This window comes from Portunus trituberculatus, chromosome 41, assembly GCF_017591435.1.
Source record: "Portunus trituberculatus isolate SZX2019 chromosome 41, ASM1759143v1, whole genome shotgun sequence".
Classification (NCBI taxonomy): Eukaryota; Metazoa; Arthropoda; class Malacostraca; order Decapoda; family Portunidae; genus Portunus; species Portunus trituberculatus.
The window spans coordinates 12,484,658-12,502,010 of NC_059295.1; the positions used below are offsets into that span (position 1 = coordinate 12,484,658).

The window sequence follows — 17,353 nt, forward strand, 5'->3', positions numbered from 1 at the left end:
CTCTTTTCTTAGCGATAGTAGTAGTTACATTAGTACTCTTTTTTCCCATCTTTCCTGTAAGTTTCCCCGATTGTCCTTCTCAGCAATCGGGGTGTATTTTTCGTCTTATTTCTTGCCCAGTGACGCCGGAGGGAGTGGTGGGTGGGGAGGAGCTTCATCTGTTCTATCCTTACCTCCTACTAAGTATGTAGCTTCTGTACATGTAGTTTAGTAAACGAGTGACCTCGTTATAGGTCGCAAGGCCTCCTGTCACTCGTCTTTCCTATGTATTCCTCCTCATACTAATCATCCTAATCCTCCTCCTCCTCACCCTAATCTTCCTAATCATCGTCATTCTCCTCCTCCTCCTCCTACTCCTCCTTCTCCTCTTCCTAGTCCTCCCAATCCTCTTCTTCTTCCTCCTCCTCATCCACCTCCTTCTGCTGTTGGTACTGGCGGTGCATACTCACGGGGTCGTTGAGGTATAGCGGGTGGCAGTATTCTTCAATGGCGTACACAAACTTCACATTGTCCTTGGCTTCAGCGAGGTTGTGCGTCACCCTGGCATCCATCTCCTTCCACGACCTGAGCACCTTGGACCTCGCCAGCTGCAGCATGAGGATAGCTCCGCGCACCTGAGGACGTGGGCATGATGTGATAGCATTTCCAAACTAACTGCTCTTGAGAATCCTCAGTTTTTTCGAGGGTCAACTAACTATCATGAGGAGCTCCTGGATGAGTTTATGGAAAGACTATGCAACCGTCCTTTAATTTTAATGGCTAATTAACATTTCAGAATTGCAAAATACAGGCCATAATGATGTCAGAAGTATGGAAGTGTCGTTTCCTAACTGAACAGTCAACACATGCAAAGATATCACAATGTAGAATTATATCCAAGATAATCAAAGTTTAAAGTACGAAAGCATAAGATACTTTTTAACATTATCTATGGTATATTAAATGAAGCCAATTTACTAATTCGTTACGTACTTGAGGTGAATCCATTTGCTCAGCAAGGAATTTAAATTTTGCCATGCGTCGCTTCCAGTACTCGAGCTCATCCTGCGGCCCAGCGTCATCTGTCTCCTGACGAAGCTGCTCCATCTCTATCAGCACAGACTCTGAGGAGGAAAGTAAAGTGGCAGAGAGAGAGAGAGAGAGAGAGAGAGAGAGAGAGAGAGAGAGAGAGAGAGAGAGAGAGAGAGAGAGAGAGAGAGAGAGAGAGAGAGAGAGAGAGAGAGAGAGAGAGAGAGAGAGAGAGAGAGAGAGAGAAAGTTAATTTGCGGTTGTTTTCGGGCATGAAGAAGACAAACTGACTGTAATATCATATAGCTCCTTTGGTGGAAAGTTTGTAAAAGAAACTCTCTCTCTCTCTCTCTCTCTCTCTCTCTCTCTCTCTCTCTCTCTCTCTCTCTCTCTCTCTCTCTCACCTATCTGCTTGAGCCAAGTGACCACGCTGCGCTCCACGGCCGCCACCTGGTCGGGCTGGGTGAGGGCTGCCTGTGCCTCCGTTAGGCCCCGCACCTCCCCGGCGCCCTCTTCTGCTTTCGCCAGTACCACCCGTTCTTCCAAGATTGATTCGGATACTGGCGGAGAGTGGGAAGGTTATAGATTAGGAGAAACTTATCGCATTACTTTTCTCGATCTTTCAGATGTGACTATTTTTCAGGTAAACAGCAGTTTATTTCTCTGTTAGATATGAATATTACGTTTTTACTGATGTATTTTCACCTACTACCAATCTCGCAAACTATTCTTTAAAGTATAATGATAAATAATTCGCACGGTAATAATGAAGTGTGCAATGTTATTAACCATTATTATCTACTAAAATAAGCACCTGAGGTGTGTTTGTTAGTATGTTGAAGTGGCGCAAACGCTCACACACAGACACACAGACACACACACACACAGACACACACACACACACACACATACCATGAAGGGAGGAAGCAAAGGAACGGAGGCCGGCTAGCAAGTGATCTCTGGCGCTTCCACTTCCAGGCGCCGAGTCCAGATCCGATGGGTTGGTGCGGACGGCGGGCACGAAAACGCGGCCCAGAAGGCGATTGACGGACCTCAGCAGCACGGACGGGTCATCACTCGCCCGTAGCAACATGAAATTCACCTCCTGTAGTGGTGAGTTGAGATTGAAGTGAGTGTGAAGTGATGCAATAAGTGAATCAAGGTGTTGGTGTTTGTATGAAAGTGTAATTCAATGAATGGAAATAGTTACTTGTGTAAGCAAGGTTATAGTAAGTTGTGTGTGTGAGGAAGGAGGGAAAAAGAGAGAGAGAGAGAGAGAGAGAGAGAGAGAGAGAGAGAGAGAGAGAGAGAGAGAGAGAGAGAGAGAGAGAGAGAGAAAGTGCCCTACACCACGCATCCCTTCCTACGGGTTGCAGAAAATCACGTTTTAGGATACTATATTATCATCTTTTCTTTCCATCTTCCCTCTATTCCTTCTTTCTACCATTCTCCATCGCTGGAAACCTCAAGGGAGCGTAGAGAGAGATATTGAAAGATATTTCCCACGCTAATCTCTCTGGTAAAGACTGATATAAATCAGCTGGGAGTTAAGAAAGATTTCACTGGTTTCTTTCAACTATGGATGGCTATGATGAAGGGGACTGCGGCATCATCATTACTATTATTAGATTCTCTCTCTCTCTCTCTCTCTCTCTCTCTCTCTCTCTCTCTCTCTCTCTCTCTCTCTCTCTCTCTCTCTATCTATCTATCTATCTTGTGTAATTTCCTTCTCTTACTTTTCGTCCTCCTGCTTTGTCCCTCTTATCCATATCCATTCTCTCTCTCTCTCTCTCTCTCTCTCTCTCTCTCTCTCTCTCTCTCTCTCTCTCTCTCTCTCTCTCTCTCTCTCTCTCCACCTCCCTCTCCTCTCTGTCTGTCTGCCTCTCCACTCCCGCGCTGTGTCATAAACTTCCCCAGACGAGTGCCGCAGCGGGGGAAAGGCGGCTGCTGCTGCAGGGATGAAGTAACATTAAATCGAAGTAAACCATGAAGCTGCATCTCTAATAGCATGGTCTCGGGCCTCGCGAATAACAGGGTGCACTGCAAAGCGTCGAGAATGAGCCATCGCAAATAATAGGCTAAGAAACAAATGAAGGGAGTCAAAAGCATTGCAAATATGCAGGTCCTGGTTGCGGTAAATTAACGCAGATCTTGGCTGCCGACACATATGAAGCCCCAAGTTACCAGCGGGTGAGAAACTGAAGAGTCGAGGTTTGTGATGACGTTATTGGTGTGTCTTGTTGACAGATACTAATAAATGACTAATAAATGTTGTATAAGAAAAGACATAGATATAGTTGTGAAAGAAAAGACATAGACAAACAAAACCATAAACAAATAATACATGAATGAATTAAAGAAAATAGAAAAAAGCAAGAAGTAAACAGAAAAAATGGCACAAATGACTTAACTAGCTAAGTAACTAACTAGCTAAATAATTGAACAATGAACTAACTACCGTTTCCTGCGTTCATACTTAATGACATGTTAACACAAAGTACAATTTCAAGATAATATTCAAAGAAACAACTGTGAATTATAAAACAAATAAAGTCTCTTTGTAGCGTAACTTTTGCTAAGTAAAATCAGAAATGGCTACAAAAATGAAGAACGCGTGTCATTAGAAACTGAATAACATACAACTTAATTATTACCAAAAAATCATATAAATAATATCTAATACATTAAACGTTATGTTATTTTGCTTCAATTACTCTTTCAGACAAAATTAATATATTAAATAAATAGGTATGAAAATTAATATAATTTCCTAGAAACCTTTTGATTTACTGTTCATTATGTTTATTCTTAGCTTGTTTGCTCATTCTGTTTACGAGCGTGTGTCTATGATGGTGGTAGTTCAAACTCTTGCGTTACCATGACAACAGCATGCAAACACGACCCCACCAGCTGATGTAGTAGAAGGAAGGAAGAAGGGAACGAAGAGAGGAAGAAAGAAACGGAAAGTAAAAGGACAGACAAATAAAAAGACTGACAATGGGAAGAAAAGAACGAAAAAACAAACGAAAAGAGTGACGGAGAGAGAGAGAGAGAGAGAGAGAGAGAGAGAGAGAGAGAGAGAGAGAGAGAGAGAGAGAGAGAGAGAGAGAGAGAGAGAGAGGTAAATGAAGTTGAGCAGGGGAGGAAATGGAAGGAGAATATCCCAAGGAACCAATAAATGCAATGAAATACAAAGATCGTCGCTTCGTGTTATTTTAACTACTTTGAATAGGGTATAATACAAATGATCGGAGAAATATTTTTATCAACAAGCTTTCCACATTATCAATGAGATAAACGCCCATGAATCCTGTTAGTCATGCTTGTAGCCTTAAATTCTTATGAGAAACCAGGGCATCTTTCATATACGCTTGCAGATGACCACTATCTTATGAGTAAATGTAATGGAACAATATAATTCCGTAGAGTTGTATCACAGTCTGCAATATTAATGAAAGTCTACTACTCATTAATAAAATAATATTATCTATGAGGCTATAAAAAAGGGACCTGTCTCCTATGTAAACGTACCTAAGTAGTTAAATATGGCAAGACCATACAACAGAGTTTTACCACCGCCTGCGTCTAATCGTGCTAAATATGCTCACTCCCAAGCCATGATATTTGTGAAACTACCGAACGCCTCGTACCAGTTATTCTCCTTAGGAAGTGTCTGCGTAACTTAAATATGGCAAGACTAGTTTTACCAAAGAAGATGTGACGTTTACGATTAAATTAGGGAGTTAAGCTGTGTGTTTAACACAGAACTGCTTTGTGTGTGGTGTTGCCGCATTTCCAGATTCATCGAACAAATCTTCACCACACACTTCATGAATATATATCTAAATATTATTCATGATATCATCATCTTATTTCTTAAATCTTCACCACACACTTCAAGAATATATATCTAAATATTATTCATGATATCATCTTATTTCTTTCTCCGTGTAGAAATGATAATATTGCATGCTTTCATGGTATCAACAATACCCGACACTATCGATGATAATCATCATCACCTCCGTCTACGGAAATGGAGACATATCATTTCACCATTTTTCAATCTTTCCTATAGATTTTTTTTCAGGTTTTCACTCCTCTTTGGCCGCTTTAACACAATTTTCGCCGGTCTGGCACATGCCGCACGGTTTAGCACTACATTGACTTCTATGGATGTATTCACACGAAGCCGTTCCGGCAGCTGAACCCTGCCTTACTTCCAGCAAGATCGCAACGGCAAGAATGCCGCACAACGGCTTTGGTGGTCATTTAGTTATAAGAATTCAAGGAATGAGGACCGTAGTTTTAAAGACCTTAAGATTAAGGAACGTAGTTTTAAGGACCGTAGTTTTAAGGACCATAGATTTAAGGACCGTAATTTTAAGGACCGTAGTTTAAAGGACCCTAGTCTTAAGGAACGTAGTCTTAAGGAGCCTAGGATTAAGGAACGTAGTTTTAAGGAGCCTAGGATTAAGGAACGTAGTTTTAAGGACCCTAGGATTAATGAACGTAGTCTTAAGGACCCTAGGATTAAGGAACGTAGTTTTAAGGAACACACAACATAACACAACACAACACAACACAACCACAAACACAGCACACAACACAAGACACATGGAAAGGCCTTTTTTGGGAGAAAAAGCTCCAACCGCAACACACAACATAACATAACACAAACACAACATACCACAACACAAACACAACACACAACATAACATAACACAAACACAAAATACCACAACACAATACAAATACAAACACAACACACAATGAAGGGCCTTTTTGGGGAGAAAGAGCTCCAACCACCTCACACAACATAAACATAAATATAATATAAATATAATATAAATATAACATAACATAATATAACATAAACATAATATAACATAAATAATATATAATATAATATAAATATAATGTATAATATAAATAAATATAAATATAATATATAATATAACATAAATATAAATATAAATAAATATAATATAAATATAATATAATATAAATATAATATATAATATAACATAAATATAAATATAATATAATATAAAATATAAATATAATATAATATAACATAAATATAATATATAATATAATATATATATATAATATATAATATAATATAAATATAAATATAATATAATATAAATATAATATAAATATAATATATAATATAATATAAATATAAATATAATATAATATAAATAAATATAATATATAATATAATATAAATATAAATATAATATAAATATAAACATAATAATATAAATATAAATAAATATAATATATAAATATAATGTATAATATAATACTACCATAATGTATAATATAATATATAAATATAAATATAACAATATAAATATAACATATAACATATAATATAAATATAATGTATAATATAATTTAATATAACGTAATAATAAACATAATACAAACACAAAATACACACACATATAAACATAAACATAATATAACATAAACATAAACACAAACACACACACACAAACACACACACACACACACACACACACACACACACACACACACAAATATTCAATCTAATAAAATATCAATATTATAATAATAATAATAATAATAATAATAATAATAATAATAATAATAATAATAATGACAATAATAATAATGACAATAATTATAATGACAACAACAACAACAACAACAACAACAACAACAACAACAACAACAACAACAACAATAACAATAACAACAAGTCATAATGATAAAACAAGCTTACTTTTTCGCCTACTTTTAACAAACGTGTTTTCAGGTGTATTTTTTTTTCATGATTATAGTAATAGCTTAATAAATAATCCATACGGTCAGTAGGAAAGACACACATAAGAAGTTGAATATAGATTTATTATCTGCTCCACTCCACAGCAGCAGCAGGAGGATGTTCAAAAGAAAGGGTGTAGGGTCTTCCTCGGTCATGTCTACACCAACTACGAAGACGCCCTGACCACCCTAAGTTTGTGTCCGTATTCTAGAGAGAACCCCTGGTGAAACTTGGAGAAACTTGCGAGAGGCCTGCTGCGTCACCAAAACTTACTAACGCCACTTGCTCTCCCCTGACGCGCCTCGCCTGGTCCGTGCCACAAGACCTCACAATTAGATAATGGTCCTAAGAGCATCACGCACGGACCGATACCACCTCGGTGTGATCCCCACCATGGTGCGAGCAAAAGAACATTAGGATAGTGTTATATTCTTAAGCCTCTCCATTGTCCCCTATGTAAATTTCTAGTATGTATATAGTGCAACTTTTATTAACTGTTTATTACTATTATCATTATCAATTCATTTACCTCTGAAAATTTACTCTAATGAAAAAGCTTAAACATTTGAAATTATGAAGACTTTTGTGCAAGACAAACAACTTCAAATCGCACCACCAAATACCCTTTCTGCGATCTCATAAAGGATAAGGAATAATAAAGAATCTCGCGTCTCCCTTTCGTGCAATAGCAAACAACAATGAAAGATTCTGGCAATGTTATTGTGTTTTCTAGGCTTATATTCTGAAACGCTTTGCTCTCCCATCACGACGGTTTTCAGAGGCCACGGAGATGATAAGCTGTGTTCTTAAGAGTCAAAAAGACAATGAAAAATATAGGTATGGTAACGGCTCATCTTCTCTCACAAGAAACATTTAGTTCTCTTAATATATAATGTAGAAACAGATCCTGATTAGAAAAATAGAAACAGATCAGATATATGAACTAATGTAGCTTATATAAGTAAAGCAACCTCCCATATTAGTATACCTGATATATCCTCACCAAAAAAATTATTTCAAAGTATTCTTAATACACAGAAATAGTGTACACGTAGCGACAAAGGAACCCATCACAGAGCATCGTGATAAGATCACTGGGTTCCGCAATATGAAATCTGCCCCAGCCAGTGACAGCCTTCCCGAGCCAATACACTGCTCAAGGGGACATGAATGACTGAACAGTGTGGAGAATGCCGACTGATTAGAAAGTTCAGGGACATTGCGGAGAGCTGAAGGCTGCACTCCTGGACAAGGTGCGGGGGACTCGCTATACGTACTCTCACAGCGTTATCTATACGTGCCGTATTTCATTGTTTAAGGCTGCTTTCACACGAACGATTCGGCACATGCTGCACAGCAGCCGCATGTTACTTGAACATCTACGGTGACGTAAATAGTTCGTGTGAAAGCAGCCTAACATCCTACAAATTTGTTTCCAATTTATTTCCTGTATGGATTATTCTGGAGGGAATGAGGAGTGGAGAGAGAGAGAGAGCCTTCTGCTATACTGTCCGTTTCTGCTACTATCACCTTAGTAGTCTTTGGACAGGTCACCTCGTGAGGACCGCAAAGTTTCTTGTGGCCTATATTTCTACGTAACTCTATGTAAGAGAGCTATTGTAGCGAAGTTTAACCGATGTGCCGTAGCAGCGTTTGTAGGGCTATTACAGGAGCCAGAAATCAGGAGTGATGGAGGGAAATAAAGAAGAATAGAAGGAATTATATGCGGCGAGTGAGGCGAAGAGAGATAAGACAAGGTGGGGAGAAAACACATGGCGAAAAGGAAGGTTGCAAAGGATAACAAAGTAGAAGAAAAGAAGAAAGAGAAGAAAGTGGAGGAGGAGGAGGAGGAGGAGGAAGAGGAGTATATAATAATGTCTGTAGAAGAGTCATGTTAGGTCAGATTAGGATGAGGGCATGATCAATAAAGTAGCCGCATTACACACACACACACACACACACACACACACACACACACACACACACACACACACACACACACACACACACACACACACTGATGTCACGCTAGGGTAGTGTCTTGTACTCCGTGACTCCCTGGTTATCAAGGTAGGGGAACAGAGGAAGAGGAAGAAGAGGAGGAAGAGAAGGAAGAGGAGAAAGAAGAAGAGGAGGAGAAATATATATACAAAGGAATATATAAGGGAAGAACAGACATCAACATACCTTGGACTAATGTTGGGTCATTGTTGGAGTATTTGGGTAACCATTCTATACGAACTATGAATGGGGGAAACTGGACAGTATATGAGGCGGAGGAGGAGGAGGAACAGTGGCGACTATAGTGTTGTGCAGCGTGAGAAAAAAATATGCATGGAAATCTAATAGACACGTGAGAAATTACAATCTTTATCTCCGGCTGAAGCAATGGCCTCAGTATAAGCGGATTCACAGGTGCGTTCAATGAAGTGTAATTGCATTTTGTAACGATAGAGAATATAAGATGTCAGTTGTGAATTGGAGAAAGAAAGAGAGAGGGAGAGAGGAGAAGCAGGAGGAGGAGGAGGAGGAGGAGGAGGAGGAGGAGGAGGAGTGGTGGTGGTGGTGACAAGGAGCAGGAAGAAAGAAAAACATCCTGAATTAGGTTACGTAGAATAACCAGACAGCAACAGATCCTTAGGTCCTTGCATGGCTGTTTGGAGGGATTTAATCTGGTAACGAGAGAAGATAGCGTAGCACAAGACTCCTAATTTAACACTCCCTCCCTAGACTGTCTTAGCAGGAGAAAAAAAAAAAAAAAAAAAAAAAATATATATATATATATATATATATATATATATATATATATATAATATAATAACAAAACAAGAACACTGACTTGAACAGGGAGAGATGAATAGGAGGAAGTCTTTGCTTGTGTTATCTAGTTTCTTCGTTGCGTCACTACAAAGTCCCGCAAAAATATAGTAAATCATGTTTGTTCTCCCTTTCTGCTCTCTTTATCTTTCTTCTGCTGTTCCTCCTCCTCCTCCTCCTCCTCCTCCTCCTCCTACTCATAGTTTTCCTTTTCTTTTTTCTACAACATTGGCAGCAGTAGCAGGAGCAGCAACAACAATAACAACAATAGCAGCAGCAGCAACAACAACAACAACAACAACAACAACAACAACAACAACTACTACTACTGCTACTACTACTACTACTACTATTACTACGACTACTACTACTTACTCTGTGTACGTTCTCCTCGGTGACGGAACGCTGTGGGTTGGTTCGCGTCATGCACACACACACTCCCCGGAGCGGTGTGGTGCGTGGGTTGCCAACAAACAACCGCATGCGTTTGCCAGGTTCCTGCTGCTCCGCTTCGCCTGCAAGGAAAAAATAGCAGTATCGGTGGTTAGGAGTGAAGAAGAATGCAAAAGGAGTCATTCCCTCATTGCTCTTTGCCACGTACTTCCTTGATCATAAACCATTCTAAGACATTTCTTTTTCGTGCTACAGCCAACATTCAGCGTTATACTCACTACACATTGCTAAATCTATTCTGTTAATCCATTTTTTTTTCATGTAGCTGATTGTAGGTAATTTTATTCCATTCTTTTAGCGTAATGACTCGAGTCATGTAGCAATGAAATAGTGAAAGGAAGTTAGGATTAAACTGATGTTGTTCTGCATAAGGGTGTTTATGTAAGTTGATAGGGATTACGATATTTCCAAGCGCGTTCTAAGAGATCATCGACCTTTCATGAGAGTTAAAGATATGTTAAGTTAGTTGAGACTACTAACTAAACAAAATTTTACTGGGAGCAGGATATTTTCAAGCATATTTATTGTAAGAGGCTAGAATTAAGAAAATGGAAACATTAAAGAATAGAAGATATAAAAAGGAAGAGGTAAAACAGATAAAGGAAAAATCAACACAAAAAAAAAAAGGAAAATCCAAAGAGAATGAAAGAGGAGAATAACGAAAGGAAGTAAAAAAAAAAAAAAAGAATAACAAAGGAGCAAGAAATAATCTACATGAAAAGGAGAACGACAAAGGAAGAAGAACAAAGAACAGAAAATAATAATCTCAATTAAAAGAGAAACATCCAGGACATGATTAGAAGGGAGGGGAAGAACATACCAAAGCTTGTGAATCATGACTTACGGGGAGGGGGGGGAGGACGAATACCCGAGAGAGAGAGAGAGAGAGAGAGAGAGAGAGAGAGAGAGAGAGAGAGAGAGAGAGAGAGAGAGAGAGAGAGAGAGAGAGAGAGAGAGAGAGAGAGAGAGAGAGAGAGAGAGAGAGAATGTGTTCAATTCGATAAAAGAAATATTGTAATACAAGAAATGATAAGACTGACGGAACAGATCATGCCACGTCCAGCTAGTTCATAAATAAAAACTGATACCTTTATTGGAAGCAGGAGGGGAAGGAGGAAGAGGAAGAGGAAGAGGAAGAGGAAGAGGAAGAGGAAGAGGAAGAGGAAGAGGAGGAGGAGGAAGAGGAGCAGGTGGAAAAGGAGGAGGAGGAGGAGGAGGAGGAGGAGGAGGAGGAGGAGGAGGAGGAGGAGGAGGAGGAGGAGGAAGAGGAGGAGAAGGAGGAGGAGGAGGAGGACAGGAAGCGTTTCGTGACTCGGTTCAGTGAGAAGATAAGAATGAAGAGAATAATAACATTTGCTTTGAGCTTCCTGCACACGAGTCTTTGCTGGCTGGAGAGGAGACGAAGGAGGGGAGGGAGAAGAGAAGAGGGGAGGAGGGAATGGGGTAGCAGCAGGAGGTGGATAAGAGAAAGGAAGCAAGAAGCAAAAGGAATACGCCTTCTTGACGCATGATATAATAAAAATTCCTCTTCTTTTTCTTCCAACCTGATTCATTCCTCTTCGCTGGAATTTTTCTTCTTCCTCTTCTACAAACACGAGCGTATAGATCATGGGAGCTACAACCATTCCTTCTGTTCTTCCTTGCGTTTGTGATGACAATGTTATTCCGTATATAGAGAAACAAGACAGTGTTTGGAATATTAGACAAGTTTATGGATGGTAATAAGTGAGAATAGAAAGGTAAGTCTTGTGTAAGGAATGCCGTGCATAGGCTTCATGGCTTTTTGCAACTTCCCTTGTCATTAAGTTAGATTTTTTCCTCTCTACTGCTCTTTTTCAGTCAGAAGTGACATAAAAAGATTCACCATGCCATGAGGAGAAACGTCATGTAAGTAGTTTTGGAAAAGATAGAAACAGAGGAAGAACAAGGAGTAGGGGAATAAAAGGAAGAAGAATGGGGAAAAAAGGAAGAGAAGCAATGGTTAAAATGTGGGATAGAAAAAAAGAAGGAAGAGACTTTAGGAAGTAGAAAAAATCTATAGTTATGAAGCTAACATTAATAGTTACAGTGTTTATTTTTTGTTGATGGCAATTATCTTAGAAAACTTTTATGAACTCTAAACCCAAACCCATCCCGTGCTCCACCCGCAGAGTTCATAACTTGACAAACTTCAGTCTGCATCATACCATCGACTTCTTACTACTGGCAATGTATGGCGTGAAAACAGTGCTTTCAAATAATTATTATCTTACTTTTATGATCCATGTGGCAATTTGAATTAAATATATATCATCAAATCATTACAAGAGAAATTAGGAAATACACTGGAAGCATACAACAACAGCAGCAAGAAGATGACGAGGAGTAGGAGTACAAATAGGAAGAAGAGAACTATAAATGTGAAGATCAAAACGCATACTTTATACTTACCATCCTCAGTGTGTTGTGTCGCCGTGGAGTTGCGTCTGGATTGCTGGTGCTCGGTGGGGCAGCTCACCACCGAGTTACGCCGCGACTGTCCGCTGGAAGGCTGCGATAGGAGCGGCGAAGTGGGAGACTGGACGGCGGGAGGCAAAGTGGAAAGAAAAGGAATATTATGAGATTTGAGTAAAGACTTCACACACACACACACACACACACACACACACACACACACACACACACACACACACACACACACACACACACACACACACACACACACACACACACACACACACACACACACACACACGCCCGGTAACTCAGTGGTTAGAGCGTTGGCTTCACAAGCCAGAAGACCGGGGTTCGATTCCCCGGCCAGGTGGAGATATTTGGGTGTGTCTCCTTTCACGTGTAGCCCCTGTTCACCTAGCAGTGAGTAGGTACGGGATGTAAATCGATGAGTTGTGACCTTGTTGTCCCGGTGTGTGGTGTGTGCCTGGTCTCAGCCCCATCCGAAGATCGGAAATAATGAGCTCTGAGCTCGTTCCGTAGGGTAACGTCTGGCTGTCTCGTCAGAGACTGCAGCAGATCAAACAGTGAAACACACACACACACCGCATAGTGTAGTGGTTAGCACGCTCGACTCACACTCGAGAGGGTCCGGGTTCGAGTACCGGAGGCGGCAAGGCAAATGGGCAAGCCTCTTAATGTGTGGCCCCTGTTCACCTAGCAGTAAATAGGTACGGGATGTAACTCGAGGGGTTGTGGCCTCGCTTTCCCGGTGTGTGGAGTGTGTTGTGGTCTCAGTCCTACCCGAAGATCGGTCTATGAGCTCTGAGCTCGCTCCGTAATGGGGAAGACTGGCTGGGTGACCAGCAGACGACCGAGGTGAATTACACACACACCGTGTAGTGTAGTGGTTAGCATGCTCGACTCACAATCGAGAGGGTCCGGGTTCGAGTCCCGGTAAGCGGCGAGGCAAATGGGCAAGCCTCTTAATGTGTAGCCCCTGTCCACCTAGCAGTAAATAGGTACGGGATGTAACTCGAGGGGTTGTGGCCTCTCTTTCCCGGTGTGTGGAGTGTGTTGTGGTCTCAGTCCTACCCGAAGATCGGTCTATGAGCTCTGAGCTCGCTCCGTTATGGGGAAGACTGGCTGGGTGACCAGCAGGCGACCGTGGTGAATTACACACATACACGGAATGTATAAATCTTCTAAATTCAGCTTTACCGTATGGCGATTAAACTACTTCTACAACAACTACGAGTATTACTACTACTACTTTTACTACCACCACTACTACTACTACTACTACTACTACTACTACTACTACTACTACTACTACCACTACTACTACTACTACTACCAGTACTACTACTACCAATTCTACTACCACTTCTACAACAACAACTACTACTACTACTACTACTACTACTACTACTACTACTACTTCTACTACTACTACTACTACAACTACTACTAACATTAATACTAATATTACCACTACTACTACTACTACTACTACTACTACTACTACTACTACTACTACTACTACTACTACTACTACTACTACTGCTACTACTACTACTACTACTATTGCTACTACAGTGAATGCCTACGAAAACCTCGCAAACTACAGCAGGAACAACAGTATAATTAGCAACAACACCAAGACATTTCTCGTAATACTACACTTTTTGGTACCTTTCTTTTTGGTACTGGCATCTTCAGTGTATTGTGGCTTACTAGTTCATTCGGTACCTTGGCGTCCGCATCTTCCTCCTCTTCCTGCGTGGCTTTCTCCGGGGTGTCCTCGCTTTCCTGATAAAACCACACCATGTTGTTGTACTGGCCGGGCATCAGGAACTTGCTAATCTCCTCCAGCTGCGAGACAGAGGCGCCAGGGAAGAGAATGGTGAATGATGATGGCTTTCATTATTGTCGTCATCAGCAGCAACAGCTTCTATGATTAGATTTCTTTAGGCATAAAGCTATTCCATGCTAGTGTAACTACATCATTGTTACTAATGTTATCATCACCAGCTTCTGTGGTTATATTTCTCCATATATTCTATATTTGCCTATTATCCGTTTATTCAATGCCACTTCTACAAAATTTTCAATCTCATTTCTCCATCTATTTCCTGCCTGCCTAGGTAATGCTATGCTGTGATTCTAATTATCTATTCATTCTGTGTGCGGCACGTGACGTGTCCTGCACTGCATGGGTGACAGATGAACACAGGGCGGTAGATAGCTACGCATACACACACAAGGACAACCAGCCAATTAGCCAGCCAGCTAGTTATAGAGCAAGCCAGAATCAGACAGCTAAACAACCTGCCAACAAGACAGACGGATGGACGGACAACCAAGCAGCCACACATGTGTACACACATACTTATAACCAACCAAAAAGCCAGTCAGTCAATCAACAGACTTAAAAGCTAACTAGGAAGACATCCAGTCAAGACAGACACATAAAATACAGACATCCAGCCAACCAACAAGACAACCAGTTAACCAGCGAGACATAAACAGAAGGGAACACAGACATCTAAACCGACCAATCGACAAAGAGCTAGTCAGATAGAACAACAGACAAAGAAACAAACAAATAAACAAATGGAAATCACATAGGTACAAAAGCATAGTAGGCAGACTCACCAGGTTCTCCTCAAACACGTGGTCCATCACCTGATGTCTGGCAATGCCCGCACAGGCCGCCAGCACCTGGAAAATGTACTCATAGCGAGGGTCTGTGTCACCCCGCCGCGCCCGTCGCTCTTGTTCTTCGCGTCGCTTCTGTCACCGGGAAAGAGGAAGAAGAAGAAGAAAGAAAAGAAGACGAAAATATTAAAAATGTATTAGTAATAGTAGAAAAAGACTTTTCGTCATTATAGCACTATATAGCACCTCACCTGGAATACCTTTATCAAAGATGACAGTATGCTGGCTGTATAACATATGTCTTTGGTGTGTGTGTGTGTGTGTGTGTGTGTGTGTGTGTGTGTGTGTGTGTGTGTGTGTGTGTGTGTGTCCATTTATCGAACGAGGGCTCCGTGCAAACAAGACAAAGTGTACAAGAGTGGGCACGTGAGGCACATGCAGCAAGTCAGGAGGCGAGGCGGTGACCACAACTCGCTACACAAAGCAACACACTCATGCACACCACAGGCCAACAGGACACATACACTGATCTCGGTCCCGCGAGTCACTAAAGTCTGTCTAATGGTCAGTTTGTTTTCAGTCAGATGGTCAGTTTATAGTTTCATTTCAGTTACTTTTCTTACTCTGTTAATTTCAACATTTCATTCTATTTATTTGTCCTTCTTTTTGTTGCTACTAATTTTTTTGCAAATGAAAGTTTGTGAAAAATCACTTCGACGAATTTCATATTTCGATGTGTCTTTTCTTTTATAACTATCATTTTTCTGAAAACTGATTGACTTTAAGAATAATCACTTTAGTTAAGAAAAGGATGTTTAACAAAGGTAGAATTCCTTTTCAAAACTATTCCACCATAAACTTTGATGATATTGCGAACAAAATCTAATAAAAAGTGTAATTGTAGGCATTAAATCAACCTTAGAATTTATTCATTTATCCATTTTTTATCATTATTCACTTGTGATTTCCTGAAAATACTTAAGTGTGCGGCGAAGTGTGATCACTTTCCATTTTTCTTTTAAAATTTCAGATGAAATACATATTATAAGTGTTGCATTCAGGTATAGAGAGCCATTTGCTGTAACACGCAAACTGTGTGTGTGTGTGTGTGTGTGTGTGTGTGTGTGTGTGTGTGTGTGTGTGTGTGTGTGTGTGTGTGTGTGTATAATTCACCTCACCACGGTCGTCTGCTGGTCACCCAGCCAGTCTTCCCCATTACGGAGCGAGCTCAGAGCTCATAGACCGATCTTCGGGTAGGAATGAGACCACAACACACTCCACACACAGGGAATGCGAGGCCACAGCCCCTCGAGTTACATCCCGTACCTATTTACTGCTAGGTGAACAGGGGCCACACATTAAGAGGATTTCCCATTTGCCTCGCCGCTTCCCGGGACTCGAACCCGGCCCTCTCGATTGTGAGTCGAGCGTGCTAACCACTACACTACGCGGTGTGTAATAGAGGTGTGTGTGTGTGTGTGTGTGTGTGTGTGTGTGTGTGTGTGTGTGTGTGTGTGTGTGTGTAATTCACCTCGGTCACCTGCTGGTCACCCAGCCAGTCTTCCCCATTACGGAGCGAGCTCAGAGCTCATAGACCGATCTTCGGGTAGGACTGAGACCACAACACACTCCATACACCGGGAAAGCAAGCTCACAACCCCTCGAGTTACATCCCGTACCTATTCCTAGGTGAACAGGGGCCACATTAAGAGGCTTGCCCATTTGCCTCGCCGCACCGGGATTCGAATCCGGCCCTCTGGATTGTGAGTCGAGCGTGCTAACCACTACACTACGCGGTGTGTGTGTGTGTGTGTGTGTGTGTGTGTGTGTGTGTGTGTGTGTGTGTGTGTGTATTTCAGTTTGTTTGATCTGCTGCAGTCTCTGACGAGACAGCCAGACGTTACCCTACGGAACGAGCTCAGAGCTCATTATTTCCGATCTTCGGATAGGCCTGAGAGCAGGCACACACCACACACCGGGACAACAAGGTCACAACTCCTCGATTTACATCCCGTACCTACTCACTGCTAGGTGAACAGGGGCTACACGTGAAAGGAGACACACCCAAATATCTCCACCCGGCCGGGGAATCGAACTCCGGTCCTCTGGCTTGTGAAGCCAGCGCTTTAACCACTGAGCTACCGGGTGTGTGTGTGTGTGTGTGTGTGTGTGTGTGTGTGT

General features: G+C 41.0%; 1 protein-coding gene across 1 annotated transcript in view; it reads right to left on the minus strand.

Annotated features, from left to right (window-relative positions):
- LOC123516667 (dynein axonemal heavy chain 5-like) overlaps positions 1-12,653 on the minus strand; it is a gene marked incomplete at its 5' end in the record, with an annotated part of 331,873 nt that extends 319,220 nt beyond the window's left edge. Inside the window, 6 exons of the mRNA XM_045276268.1 lie at positions 450-614; positions 973-1,103; positions 1,413-1,568; positions 1,921-2,113; positions 10,001-10,140; positions 12,509-12,653. Of these exons, the coding sequence (XP_045132203.1) occupies positions 450-614; positions 973-1,103; positions 1,413-1,568; positions 1,921-2,113; positions 10,001-10,140; positions 12,509-12,653 (930 nt within the window). The remainder of the gene's footprint in view (positions 1-449; positions 615-972; positions 1,104-1,412; positions 1,569-1,920; positions 2,114-10,000; positions 10,141-12,508) is intronic.
- Positions 12,654-17,353: the final 4,700 nt, after the last annotated feature.